Here is a 14,797-nt window from a genome sequence, read left to right on the forward strand (position 1 = left end):
CGCTGCTTTACCCCACATACGCACGACCGGAAGCAGCGGAAGCGGTCGACTGTGGCATAATAAAAGCTCCGCTGCTTTACCCCACATACGCACGACCGGAAGCAGCGGAAGCGGTCGACTGTGGCATAATAAAAGCTCCGCTGCTTTACCCCACATACGCACGACCGGAAGCAGCGGAAGCGTTCGACTGTGGCATAATAAAAGCTCCGCTGCTTTCGAGCCGTGTGTCACGCTCGTTCAGTGGCCTCGTTTCGCTTCGACGGCTTTCAGCCTCACCCTGCTTCATTCTACTATGTTAATAAATCATTAGCTCATCCATGAACATGATTTCTGCCCGAGTCCCGTCGGATTGCATCGTCTGTGGGGATGAAGACCACAACTCCCATGATTCCACACTCAGTCACAGTGTCATCAAACTACGCCTTTGTCTCTTTGTTTATTTTGAATACATGCCCTCCAGCGGCGAAAATTACATATTGTGCCTTTAAAACTGGTTTTGTGGTCCAGGGTCACATATGGCATGTTAATGCACCGGTAGTCCCTCTTGTGTTAGAAATCACATTAAGACACAAACATACTTTAAATTAACATGTCGGTTAAGCAGTATTTTCTGCTCACGTAATATTTATCATGAAAACTTAAATACAGCAGATGTTTTTGGTAAATATTTCCCCTTGCTAGTCATAGTAATTCAGTACAGTTCAAGTAATAGTAATAGATTAGAATTAAATATAATTGTATTCAGTGCTATATTTGGTGGTGTGTTGCATGTCAAATGAAATGAGCTGCAGAGATTATCACTGGCACGCATCATACATCAGACCCATGCCCTTTGATGGTTTTATTTGGTATTATTTCCTTGTCTTACATTGTATATACATTTTAAAGTTGCAATGAAAGAAGTATTGACAGATTCTTGCATATGATGTGCATCTAGCTTATCGATAAAGAAAAAACACTCAAAGTGTAGGCAAAGGAACGGGAAGACTTAAGTGACTGGAGAAGTCCTGCGTACGTCATCAGAGAGAAGTCTGTTGTTTTCACCGGTCGGTCCTGTTGGGACATTTTGCATAAACATTACAAACTCAAAAAGCATTTTTAAAAAGTGACACATGCATGGATGAGTGTTCACAATAAGATCTATAACATGCATCTAGAAAATAGATGGGGTGAATTGTCATTTCATGCTGACATTGAGTTCATCTAATGTTCTTAAACCACAGGTTGGTGCTGCACTCCGACCAGCCTTTTCCCCAGATACACCGTCAGACATCACTGCCAAAGCCTGCCAGGTACACATTCAGCCCATCTTTAGACTACACCACAACCTAGCCTTGATTCAGCAAGTCAAAGTTCAACCCAACACTCTCAGAAAAAAGGTGTGAAGGTGTCACTGGGGCGGTACCCTAAGGTTTGTAGGTTCTTGCCTAATTTACCTCTAAACGGTACATATTAATACCTAATATTAGTACCTTTTGAAAGGGTATCACCCCAGTGACCGCATGGTCAATTTTGAGATTTTGCTTCCATCTTGTATTTTTTTCAACTTTTATTTATTTGTATAGCACATTTTAACGCAATTTTGTTGCCCAAAGTGCTTCACAATTTAAAAGAAAGCACATACAAAGATTAAAAACAATAAAATCTAACATAATTAGTAAGAATAAACCAGTTAATGAACCAACCCACAGATGACAAATACCCTTTATCTGGTCATTACACATCGGGGTTGTTTCTCTACGAAGGTCTTTCCTCTACGAAAGCTAATGTAAAAAGATGAGTTTTCAACTGAGACTTAAAAACTTCTAAGGATGGAGTCCATAACATGTCTTCTTTCCGACTAGTGGAAAGAAAACGTCCAAAATATGCATTTAAGTATTTATTTTATTGTACTTTTTTTTTTTTTTCATGTGTCAGAAATCTCAATTTCAGCAGCACTTATATACACCAAACTTGTTGTACAGTACAGTTTTATTCCAATTTTTTTTTTATTTTTTTATTATTGTTAATCTATATTCTGAAGGTTTTTAGAGAGGGATTTGTGCATATGTCATTTTATTCCTAAAAACATGATTAAATACTGTATGTGTTGTAGGACTGTCAAAATGGCAGCAAAAACTAAATTCAAATATTCTACTTAAATATTATCAAAATTCGAATTATATTCAAATTTAAAATGCATAATTTCAGTTAGGATAAAGAAAATCTTTTTGCTTCTCTCCAGAGGCCACAAGAGGGCGCATCGAGCAAAATATTACTAATGCACGTTTATTCAAATCATAAGATAACATGACCATCTGTGAAAAAAAGTGCATAATGTTTAAAATAATGTTTATAAACCAATTATAATTAAGTTGCTTAAACAACTATAAACAAAACAGCATCATGTATGTATGCATAGTTTAATACAAAGGGCCGAAAGCCAATCACACAGAATACATTTTTCATTTAAAAGCACGAGTTGCAGTGGGATGGGGAAAAACCCGCCATAAAGTCTCTCTCTTTTGTGCGACACATAAATATCCTTCTAGAAAATGCGCGAAATATGTGTTCTGTGTGAACGGCTTGGTTTCAGTTTTGACATAAACAAGATCTTCTCCGCATTGATTTTCTCTTTTCCCACAATATTTGTAATGAACAGCGCAGCAGCATCTAGTGGCTTCAACTGGCCAGGATAACAAAAACATTATAATGCAACGACACTTACATCGTCATCGCATCTCGAAACTAACATCAACTAAAATTCGAATGCACCGTTTTTGCATTTTTATTGCATTATTTTAAATTCAACGAATATTCGAAATTCGATTTATTTATTTATTTTTTTGACAGCCCTAATGTGTTGTTTTGGCTGTTGACAGTATTTTCTGATTGACGAATATTCGAAATTCGATTTATTTCTTTATTTTTTATTTTTTTGACAGCCCTAATGTGTTGTTTTGGCTGTTGACAGTATTTTCTGATTTATGGAGTGATAAAAATAGAAATCCAAAATCCCCTTCGGAAAAGCCCAAAATGAGACAAGAATTGTGAACCTGACTTTATCCAATGATCACATTTGTTCTGGACGTTCATGCAAATGAGTGCATATTAAATTCGATAATGCCTCAATTACATTTTTAAACCTAACAACTTGTAATACAAAGCATGTCTTGATGTGCTGTGATTAATCAACTGGTGAAAGTATGGTGATATCTGTTAGTTGTAATTAACCTTTAAATGTAAAAAAAATCCCTCTTCTTCAGTGCGTTCTTCAGTGTCTGACAGTGATATTGGTGTACAGGTGTGCAGCACATGGATAGGCAGCGGTGTTGTCAGTGACCTCAATGACCTGCGGCGCGTCCACAACCTCTTGGTCTCCTCTCTGGACAAAGTCCAGACTGGCAAGAGCCCATCCAGCCAGCTGTACAGTGAGAGCGCCACTACTATGGAGAAGCTCGCTGTGCTGAAAGCTTGGGCCGAGGCGAGTCAAACGCTTACAGCTGTTCCCCTTCAGCAGCTACGTTTACCAAGAACAGTGATCCTCCCAATGTTTATTATCAGCATTACTTACTGTCTCTGGTTTTAGGTGTTCGTCGTGGCTATGAACATAAAGAAGGAGTCTCAGTCCAAGCCGGCGCGTCCTCCTCAGGGTGAGGATGAGGATGAGGGAGATGAAGGAGACGTTCTTCCTCCAGACAGCCTGATGACGTTAGTTCAGCCGGAGCTGCCGTCTCTCAGCCGTCTGTGGCTGGCGGTGTTGAGAGACTATGCGCTGCTCACTCTGCCGGCTGAGTTCTCCAGTCAGCTGCCGCCTGAAGGTAAAGTCAAACCCAGAGGCCCAGGGTCCCCGCAGGCCCTTAAAAACCTTTCAGATGTCTTATATTAAGTTTGATCAAATTTAAAGTCATTATGGTACAACAAAAGACTTCATTATATAATTGAATGAGTGTGAGCGCTGCATGCTTCAAAAGTCAAAATGCGGCACTGTTTCTGATTCTACAGGCTCACAGTTTCAGAGCAGTTCACAATCAGTGAATACTGGACCACAAAACCAGTCATAAGGGCCAATTTTTTTAAATTGGGATTTATGCATCATCTGAAAGCTGAATAAATAATCTTTCCATTGATGTATGGTTTGTTAGGATAGGACAATATTTGGCTGAGATACAATTATTTGAAAATCTGGAATCTGAGGGTGCAAAAAATCTAAATATTGAGAAAATCATCTTTAAAGTTGTTCAAATGAAGTTCTTAGCAATGCATATTACTAATCAAAAATTAAGTTTTGATATTTACGGTAGGAAATTTACAAAATATCTTCATGGAACATGATCTTTACTTAATATCCTAATGATTTTTGGCATAAAAGAAAAATCTATAATTTTGACCCATACAATGTATTGTTGGCTATTGCTACAAATATACCCCCAGCGACTTAAGACTGCTTTTGTGCTCCAGGGTCACATTTATGCCAAGCGATTGCTTATGATCTACTGTTGTTGTTGTTGGATTATGACAATGTTTATTTTATGGTGTCTCTTGTAAGAATGCATATTTTGTAGTAACACAGACATTTCAAAATAAGAGTCCCGGTGTGTTTTGAGCTTCTGTATACTTAAAAGGGAGAAAAAGACTAAGGACATTATTTTGAAGTGTTCAGTATTTAGATTTTTATTAGTATCGGCAAAATAATGTTTATTGCCTTTCTTGAAGCACATGAAACGCCTCCGCTCGACCTCTAATTCCTTTGTAGTCAAATTTTGGTTACACTTCAAGGTGTCCTCGTTACAGTGTAATAATACATTTAAGTACCGAGTAATATTAATTAACTACATGTACTTACTATATGGTTAGGGTTTGGTTTAGGGTTACTTGCATGTAATTATGCATAATTGTTTGTTGTAATAATAGTAAGTATATGTAACATGAGTAACAAGGACACCTTAAAATGAAGTGTTTACCCAAATTTTGATACATGAAACCATTTCAGTACTTATGTATATATTGAATAAAACATTGAGTGTTTTAAACTGGCAGTTATGCTGATGAGAAGTATTAAGTCCTCATTGAATATATGCCTTAGCCTGTTTAATTAGGAAAAGAATCTGAGATGCATGATTTAATTTGAGATTGAGTTTGTTCTGGATGGACATATGGTATTAATCTTAATTGTGCAGGTCTTAAAAAGGTTGAATTCCAGGACCAGTTGAATTTATTGTTGTACTTGCTCAGTGGACGCCAATAACCGCAGTTACTCTTCACAATGTGTTCATCAGGAGGGGCTTTCTACACTCCTGAGACCATAGACACAGCGAGGCTTCATTACCGTAGCTCCTGGGCGTCTGTGCTGCACGCGGAGGCCCTGTGGCTCAGCAGCACAGGCTTCGGTTCAGCTGAAGACACTGGACCTGTAGTGGTCTCTGCTCCGGGGAACAGCACTGATGGCCTAGTGAAAGACCGATTGCACCTTCTTTTGGGTACAATCCTTCTCTACGTGACTCATTTGGACTTGTAGAGTATGCAAAGGGCTGTAATGTCTCTCGTAATGTTTCAGGCATCAGCATCGAGTTCCTGTGTTTCCCTCGGGCCGAGGAGCCCATCGAGGATGTGATGTCGTGTCTGCATGCTCTCTGCACGCTGCTGGACTCACCGAGCGCTCGGACGCACATCGCAGAGGACCAGGTCAGAGCAGTTACTCAACATCTTTATCATGCGTTTTACTGCAGGCAATAGTAAAGCATTCTAATCGCAGCGTTTGTGTGGCAGCTGCTGGCTGTGGAGCTGCTCAACGTGCTTCACCGGCTGTTATTGACACGCGACCCACCCAGCGTGCAGCTGCAGGTGACGACTGTCGTGCAGAAAACCATCCGTGCAGCCCAGGAGCATCTGGAGCACATCAGGAGCAGCAAGAGTAGGTGGTGGTGTATGACTGCCTGTGCTGAGCATTAGCATCACTGTGTGTGTCACCTTTATTTATATAGCGCTTTTAACAATACAGATTGTGTCAAAGCAGCTTTACAGCATTAAATAGTGTGTCGATAATGCAAAATGACAATAGTAAACACTCAATTTTCAGTTAAAAAAAATGTGTGTGCGTGTTTTGTGGCATAAAATTAACCAGTTTAACTAAATTTAGTTTTGTTTCTTGCTGTAGGAAGCATGACCATCTTGCCCACGGTGCTCTTCCTGATCACTGGTGTGCTGAGAGACACCGCGGTAAAGACGTCAGATAACTCGGTCCCTGCGCCGGTGTCTGCGTCTCTGCAGGCCATCAAAACCATCCTCAGCTCTCCGCTGGCAGCCAGGAGCCAGACGCAGTGGAGCGCGCTGGTCAGGAGCAGTCTGGCCACCGTCCTCCAGCACTCACAGCCAGGTGAGACGCCGCATGTGTCTGCGTTTGGCATCACCGGCTCGGCTGTTTCTGACACTCTCTCTGTCCTGTAGACGCGTGCGGAGTCAGCGTGGATGAGGTCAGTTTGCTGACGGCCGTCACACTGTTTCTGCTGTCGGCCAGCGGTGCTCTGGTGGGCGTCTCCGTCCTGCAGACAGGCTGCATCGAGCGCTTCAGACACGGACTCGACTCTGCTGATCCCTGGGTGAGCTACACAAACTCTGCATTAAACGGATTAAACAAGGAGAACAGACACCGTGACAGCAGTGTCTGGATTAGTAATTATAGAGTGCTTATGCATTGAGGAGTAGCAGATTCTGAGTTGATGAATGAAGTCTGAGGAAGGATGTTGTGTTGATGAAAGCACTGAGTAATGTCTTGTTGTTGTGTGTGTTTTTGCAGACTCAGGCCCGCTGTTATCAGCTGCTGCTGTCTGTCTTCCAGCACTCGTGTCGCAGTCTCTCCACACCCTACATTCACTCGCTGGCTCCGGTGCTGGTGGAGAAGCTGAAGGCCATTGAGCACAGTCGACCGTCCACACCTGCTGAGCTACAGGCCGTACAGGAAGGAGTTAAAGTGTTGGAGAGCCTTGTGGCCATGGGAGAGGAACACAACCGTAAGCACTTTGTTGGGACAATGATTTTGCCAATTAACCCTATGAAGCTACTGTATCATATGTGACCCATGAGCACAAAACCAGTCATAAGGGTCAATTTTTTGGAAATTGAGATTTATAGACAAATTACCGACTCACACTTTTCTCATGCTAATTTTACAAATCGAAAGTTACAAAACGGCACACGCACAGCGCTGACTGACTCTGATAACGGCCGGGTGTTCTCCGAGTCCAATCGACTCGGGTATTACACACAATGTTAAACAGACCCGGGACCCGAAGTAGTAGATTGGGACCCGACCTGGGCCCGGCTGACCATTTAAAATATAGCCTCGGGTCTCGGGTCCTCCGTGTAGACCTCTACATGTCACATCTTCTGAGGAGCCTTTATTTCTTCAGCTCTCAATCACTGCATTATATGTTTGGAGCATTTCAATCTCATTTTACTAAAACAGATTATTGGAGACATAGAGCGACGCCTGATATTTAGATCATTTTATGTCAGTATCTGCTCTACTGTTATACACATCTCATTGATTTACAGCACAAGCATCAGAATTCCATCATAGAAATATCAGCATTTGCACCAAATTCATATTTTTGCTCAGTTTGAGTCTCGGAATAAAATTGAGCTGTTTTTCCTCCTCAAAGTCGCATGAAACAGAAGTGGCGATAGTCTTTTCTTCCCTACTGTGATGTATATCCGAGCGAAATGGCTTAATTTCATGGTGACTTTAAGTTTGAGCTGCATGTTCTCACTATATCATACTACATGTGATGTGATGCTCAACAAAACATTCATACCGAGCACCTTCATGTTAAGTTGTGATCCAGCTTCCTTTCCGGTCTGTCTCAAACAGGAGTGCAGTTACTGGCTCTGCTGGTCCCGACCCTCGTTTCATATCTGTTGGATGATACGACCTTCTCCACGGCCTCCACCTCCTCTAAAGACCTGCATGAGTTTGCCCTCCAGAACCTGATGCACACTGGTCCTCTGTACCCTGCTGCCTTCAAGACTGTTATTGGGGTGGCACCAGAACTCAAGACCCGACTCGAGGCGGCCATCAGATCCAGACAAGCCAACAGTAAAGCCAAGACCGCTGCGAGACAGCAGCAGCCGACTGTACAAGCGGCTCCCACCATCAAACTCAAGACCAGCTTCTTCTAGTCGCTGCACACACCTGTTCATCCACAGCGCTGCTTCGGAGTCATATGGGTGTTGGTTTCTTCCAGTGAATTCAGTCACCCTTATGAAGTGAATAAAGGCTTACAGTGGCATTGTCATAAGCTTCGGGTCTGTTAGAAGCATCTTGTTTGTTTTTTTGGGCACTTTTGAAATGCACCTAAGGTCAAAATGAGGAACTTCCTTTTCAAAGCTCACATAACACCGGTGGAAATATTAAAAATTCCTATTTACCTGAATATTTCCTTGACCACATTCCCATGTTTTTTTTTTTTTTACTGTCCTGCTATGTTGATGTGTGTTTCTTTTTATTATTATTATTATTATCTGATTATAATTTAAAAAAAAATTTTTTTTTTTTTTTTTTTTAAATTATACTTATGATTTTGGTAATTTATGAGCGTTGTTTTAAATTACTGTTCAAGATTATTCAAAGTGTAAACTACTTGCCTCGTGCTGTGAATGTCAGTGTATACAGACCAAACATGAATCTCTTTTTAAATGTATTAGCAGTGTGTGGGTCTATTGTATGTTTTAGAGGATTTGTTTGAGCTTTTAATAACTTGATTGTAATGTCTGCTTTTTGCCTGTTATTCTTAAAGGAAAACTATATAATATATGACATTTGTCTGTCCACAAATAATGTATCGATCAATATTTCAGAACTTTCCATAACAGACTGGACAGTTGTTCTCATGTAATTAAGCTAACAGGTATAAAACCTAAAATACAAAAGTGTTGCTTGAGTTTGTTTTGTGCTGAACATGGCGCTCCATAAATAACCCGATTTAATTACAGACTCCAAGATCTCATATAAAGGTCATATAAAGAACCCTTCTAAAAAATATGGTTACACTTTATTTCGATAGTCCACTTTAGACATTCTATTAACTATAAGTAACTTTGTAACTACATGTCTACTAACTCTCAGAGTAGACTGTTAGGGTAGGTTTAGGGTTAGTAGAATAAGTTGACAAAGAAAGTGTTGGAAGATATTAAGCAGACAGTCTACTAATACTCTACTAACTGCTAGTTGACATGTAGTTGCAAAGTTACTTACTGTTAATAGAATGTCTAAAGTGGACTATCAAAATAAAGTGTTACCAAAAATATACTGTTGGGTGTTCTCTGCTGAAATGGTCCATGTTACCTGTTAGCATGCACTGCTCAGGATTCCCAAGCACAAATTATTTTAATATATGGCTTTTCTCCACTGACAGTCATTCAAAATGATCTGTGTATTCATTATATTGTAATTTGGAGGTGTTGTGACACAATCCTGAGATGATGATTTTTTTTTTTTAAAGGGGTCATATGATGCTTTTTTAAAGATCATTATTTTGTGTATTTGGTGTAACAGAATATGTTGACATGCTTTAATGTTCAAAAAACACATTATTTTTCAAATACTGTACATTATTGTAGGTCCTCTATGCCCCGCCGACAAAAGAGTTAAATTTTCATCTCATTAGAGCAGAGAATATTTGTCCACATGTTGTCAGAATCCTTTAATTGCTGTTTAACAAACTCTAAGCAAGCTGTCATATGCTTTTTAGATATCAGTGGCTTCTGTCTAGCCACTCTGCCATAAGGGCCTGATTTAAATAGTGCTGCAGAGATGGTTGTCTGTCCAACAGGTTCTCCCATCTCTGCAAAGGACTTTTGGTGATCTTTCAGAATGACCACTGGGTTCTAATCAAAGCCTTGAAAATAATTTTATATCCATGGCCTGATTTATACCTTGCCACAACTTGATCTCAGAGATCAACAGGCAGTTCCTTGGACTTCAAGGCTTGGTTTTTGTCCTGACAATGCAATGTAATTTGTGGGCCCTTATATACTCAGGTGTGTGCCTTTCCAAACTAATGGTAAAGGGGATCCATACTTGCCTTTTAAAGAGGAATCCAATTTTACCAAGTCTGGCTTAGACAGAAAGGAGCAAATGCCCAATGCCAGGTGTTCAGCAAACTGGCCACTTAAGTTCAGTGTCAGAGGGATTTGGGGATTTCTGCGGCAAAGGAGATTTTTCCCCAGGACTTAGTGGAGGGGAGGTTATTCTGCTGAGTTGGTGGCTTGCTGCAGTGCTTTGCTCTTCCTGCATTCTGGAAATTATGTCCCATAGCAAGGGGGTTCAAAGCCCACACAGAGGGAGTCTGGAGTGGTGCAGTTTTCCTTGGAAGACAAGGAAAGCCTTATCCTTATCTCTACACTGCCTTTTGACCTCTGGTGGTTTACAGTGTCAAAGACAGCAGACAGGTCTAGAGGAATAAAGACAGATGATTTGGAGTTTGCTTTTGCCAAAAAGAGTAAGCAAAGAGTTTCAACAATAGTCAGCAGGGCGGTCTCTGTGAAATTTCCGCTTTTGAAGCCACACTGCTTGTCGTCATGTAGGTCGTTCTGTTGGAGAAAAGCAGAGAGCTAACTGAACACAACTCCTTCAAGAGTTTTTGACAGAAAAGTAAGTAGAGAGACTGGTCTGTAGTTTTTAACTGTTATAGGATTGAGTGGTGGCCTTTTGAAGGTACATCCACATTAATCTGGATATATTTGAAATGACCATTTTTTAAAATGCACTTTGTCCACACTAGCTTTTTAAAGCATTTTCCAATAGTTGTCCATTCACACAGACACATCTGAAAACACTTAAATCACCTCACCGTGCATGCATAAAATGTCTAAAATGCTCACCAAGATGATACAGAGAGACCAGACATAGTAGAGTTCTCACGCTATTCTTCAGGCACAATCATTTTATCAGCAAATGTCCCACCACTCACTGTTGTGTTCAGGGGTCTGTTCTTCGTACCTGGATTACTCAGTTGTATGGATTTTACTGTTGATGATTTGACATGTTCCAGGATTGTTAGGTTCTTCAAAGCTCATCCTTAAGTTGCTGTCATAGCAACATGTCCGTAAGTTCAAACCTGCTTGGGAGCGGTCTTATTTCACATAAACAGGATTAGATTGTGCCTTTTTAAGGAGATGTGATACAGGAAGTCTGTCCCAGCCATGGCCTGTGTTACGTGAGCAGGGACGAGATGGAGCAAGAATCCACACACAAGCACAAGTTTAATTTTTTTCTTATCTTTTCTATTGTCAAGCATTGTGGTTACCCCTGGGTTTTTTTGTTGTTGTGCTATATAAATAAATAAACCAAACCAAACAAGTTTAATTGAAACACCAACACAGATAATCCAAATTTGAAACATGGGTACAAACCACAGATAGGAACCTTGGGGCGTATTACAGAAAGATCCTAACTTTAAAATCTTATCTTATCTGTTTGGTAACCATGGCAATTTCAGTTAGAACCACATTTAGGACAAAAGCTATTAGAGAACAGCATTTCCTAAGAGCATTATCTAATCTTAACTACAGATAGGAAAACGGCATTACAGAATCATCCTAACTTGCCAAAAATTCCTAAAAACTGTCTTAACTTTAGGATAACCCCACTGGTGTCCCAACTTCAAACCATTTTGAAATCCAACTGTAAAAAAACACATTACATTAGCCCTTTTCGAGAATGGCATAACATTTATTAATCATACAAGACAGAGAAGCAAAGTTTGATGGTGGAGAGACTTTTGAAGGACCCAAAAGATGTGTTGCACTTTGATGTTAAAATACTCGTAAATAATTACAGACTCCCACCACACATGCATTTGCAGTTAGTTCAAGTTCAAGTGAGCTTTATTGTCATTCTGCTAGATGTGCAGACGTACAAACGTCGTGCCTCACAAAACCACAGTGCTACATATAGACAGACATATAACCCAATAAAAAATATATACATAGAGCCTATATACAGTATATATAGTTGACCAATTGCGACCAACATTACAGAGGCCCATGAGCCGACACGGAGCACTACCGGCCATTCTGCATGTTAAAAGCACGCTGTTGTTTCTCCATTTTGATTTTATGCTAACCTCAGCAGCCGCTTGCGCATAGTTGGTTGCTTGGTAACAGACCTGATTGAGTGGTTTAAGATTTCCTAACTAGACAAAAGATAAGACTTTGTAAGATAAGATAAGAATCCTAAATCAAGTTAAGATTTACTTCTGTAATACGAATTTGCGAAAAATCCTTATTTAACATAGTTAAGACCTAAGATAAGAAACTCTCTGTAATACGCCCCGTCTCAATACTGATTCATTTTTGCAAATTGATTCACTTAGATGGCATTTCAAAGAACTGTTTAAAAAGTTGCTTTAACAATTATAATAAATACATTGCTGCATTTTACTCATTCTTTTGCATTTGAGGGTAGAAAAGAGTCAGATAGTTAAGTAGAGGTCAGCTTTGGAGGTGTCTGGGAATTATATTTATATAAGTGTTACATATAGTGTTGAAACGGTCTCTACTGTTAGATTCCAGTAAAGCAGACACACATGCCTGGTTAAGCAGTTTGGGCCTCTATTGTTAATTGATCTTATCCACCTTTTTCTTCAACGTGGAAGTAAGCCTATGGGTGAGACTTCCGGTTCATTAGCCGCTATAGGTAAATAACGAGGAGAATAACAACGTGCAGTAAACGGTAAAACAGTTTGCACTACAAACCAGTGTGTTCATAATTAAGATAATATGATAAGACACACCAACTTTCAATATCAAGCAGCAAAACGAACTGTTTTGTTCAGCTAAAAATAGCTGGATGGAGTGGAGGCAGATGAGACCGGAAGCCAGACCCATAGAATTTACAAATGGCCAACCCAATAAAAAATATATACATAGAGCCTATATACAGTATATATAGTTGACCAATTGCGACCAACATTACAGAGTCCCATGAGCCATCACGGAGCACTACCGGACATTCTGCAAGTAAAAAGCACGCCATTGTTTCTCCATTTTTTTTTTTTGGTTTACCTCAGCAGCCGCTTGTGCATAGTTTGCTTGGTAACAGACCTGACAGTTGATTATCAAACTCGATCGAGCGGTTTAAGATTTCCTAACTAGACATAAGATAAGATTTTGTAAGATAAGATAAGAATCCTAAATCAAGTTAAGATTTGCTTCTGTAATACGAATTTGCGGGAAAAAAATCCTAGTTTAACGTATTATATTTTAAGTTAAGACCTAAGATAAGAAACTTTCTGTAATGTTCTGTAATGTAATACGCCCCCAAGAGAGCAATCACTGGAAATGCATACAGGAAACAATCACAGACCAAACCCAACTGATACACAGGGATATATGTACACAAGATAACCAGGGGCTGATAAGGGACAGGTGAGGGGTTTGGTTGGCATGGTAACTAATAAGGGTAGCTATGGCAACAAACAAGACAGTAAGGCAAACAGGGACACTGAACACAGGAAGAGGGCACAGAAACAAAAAGAGAAATTATTTCAAAATAAGAGTACAAAACACAAGACAGGGGAACATAGGTTACAACAGAACCCCCCTGAGGGCCAGGTCCGTGAGGTGGAAGTGAATCTGGAGATAGAGGTGGACCAGGGAGGCAGGGTGGAGCCAGAGTCCTAGGCGGAACTGATGGAGCTGGAGACCAGGTTGAAGCTGGCAGAGCAGGAGGCCAGGGCGGAGCTGGAAGCCATGGCAGAGCTGGAGACCAGGGCGGAGCCAACACAGCAGGAAGGTTGGACAGAGCTGACAGGACTGAAGACCCCCACGGCGGAGCAGAACACAGGACTGAAGATCCCCTTGGCAGAGCAGATGGAGTTGAAGTCCACCACATCGGAGAAAGCAGAGCTGGAGACCACCAAGGTGGCTCAGGCCGAGCAGATGACCACCACGGCGGAGCAGGTGGAGCATTAAACCAACATGGTGGGTAAGGCGGAACTGTAACACAGAGCACAGAGAGGTTAGAAACAGCCTCTATGGCCGTAACAGGACAGGCAGAGAGTTCCGGGACGACCTCTGGGGTCACAACATGGCAGGCTGAGGGTTCAGGAATGGCCTCCATGGCGGCCATAACAGGACAGGCAAGGGGAACATGGACAGGCTCTGTGGCCATGACAGTACAGGCAAAGGGTTCAGGGATGGCCTCTATGAGACAGGCAGTGTGTTCAGTGGTCAGGAGAAGTGTGTGCATCCCACACACATAAGATGGTGATAGTCATCGCAGGAAGTGCAGCCGATGGCAGAAGGACCTCTGGGACCATTGTGCATTTCATGAAGTACTAGAATCTGCAGGGCTTGAGAGTGCAGTGGGGGGGGGATGCTGGCCGCTCGCACCAACATAAGTGGTGGGTCCCCCACACTGGAAATCATCCTCCCATGCCCAGTGGTATACTTTGTAGACTCTAGCAAATACGGTGTATGACGGCTGGAGACTCTGACGTGGTAGTCATGATGGCTGAAGACTCTGGTGTGGCAGCAATGACAGCTGAGGACTCTGGCATGGCTGCCATGATGGCTTAGGACTCTAGCTTGGCAGCCATGACAGGACAAGGCTCAGGAGTGGTGGCCATGTTGTGAAGAGGCTCCATCCCGGCTTCCTGCTCTGCCGGCTTCGCCCTGGTTTCCAGCTTCGCCCTGACCCCCTGCTCTGCCAGCTCCACCCTGATCTCTAACACCGCCTGGGTTGCCTATACCACCGTCTCCACCCTGGCGACAGATTCGAAGCATACGTGATGCCGAAGAAAAACCACATTTTCGC

General features: G+C 41.4%; 1 protein-coding gene across 1 annotated transcript in view; it reads left to right on the forward strand.

Moving 5' to 3' along the window:
• Positions 1–8,471, forward strand: part of heatr5b (HEAT repeat containing 5B) — a 32,114-nt gene extending 23,643 nt beyond the window's left edge. Inside the window, exons 22-31 of the mRNA XM_016555860.1 lie at positions 1,224–1,292; positions 3,284–3,463; positions 3,569–3,800; positions 5,259–5,459; positions 5,537–5,664; positions 5,749–5,926; positions 6,137–6,355; positions 6,427–6,578; positions 6,776–6,989; positions 7,850–8,471. Coding sequence (XP_016411346.1) covers positions 1,224–1,292; positions 3,284–3,463; positions 3,569–3,800; positions 5,259–5,459; positions 5,537–5,664; positions 5,749–5,926; positions 6,137–6,355; positions 6,427–6,578; positions 6,776–6,989; positions 7,850–8,157 — 1,881 coding nt within the window. The 3' untranslated portion in view covers positions 8,158–8,471. The remainder of the gene's footprint in view (positions 1–1,223; positions 1,293–3,283; positions 3,464–3,568; positions 3,801–5,258; positions 5,460–5,536; positions 5,665–5,748; positions 5,927–6,136; positions 6,356–6,426; positions 6,579–6,775; positions 6,990–7,849) is intronic.
• The last annotated feature ends 6,326 nt before the right edge of the window (positions 8,472–14,797 follow it).

This window comes from Sinocyclocheilus rhinocerous, unplaced genomic scaffold (assembly GCF_001515625.1).
Source record: "Sinocyclocheilus rhinocerous isolate Xijiao unplaced genomic scaffold, SAMN03320098_v1.1 scaffold347, whole genome shotgun sequence".
In the NCBI taxonomy this organism is placed as follows: Eukaryota; Metazoa; Chordata; class Actinopteri; order Cypriniformes; family Cyprinidae; genus Sinocyclocheilus; species Sinocyclocheilus rhinocerous.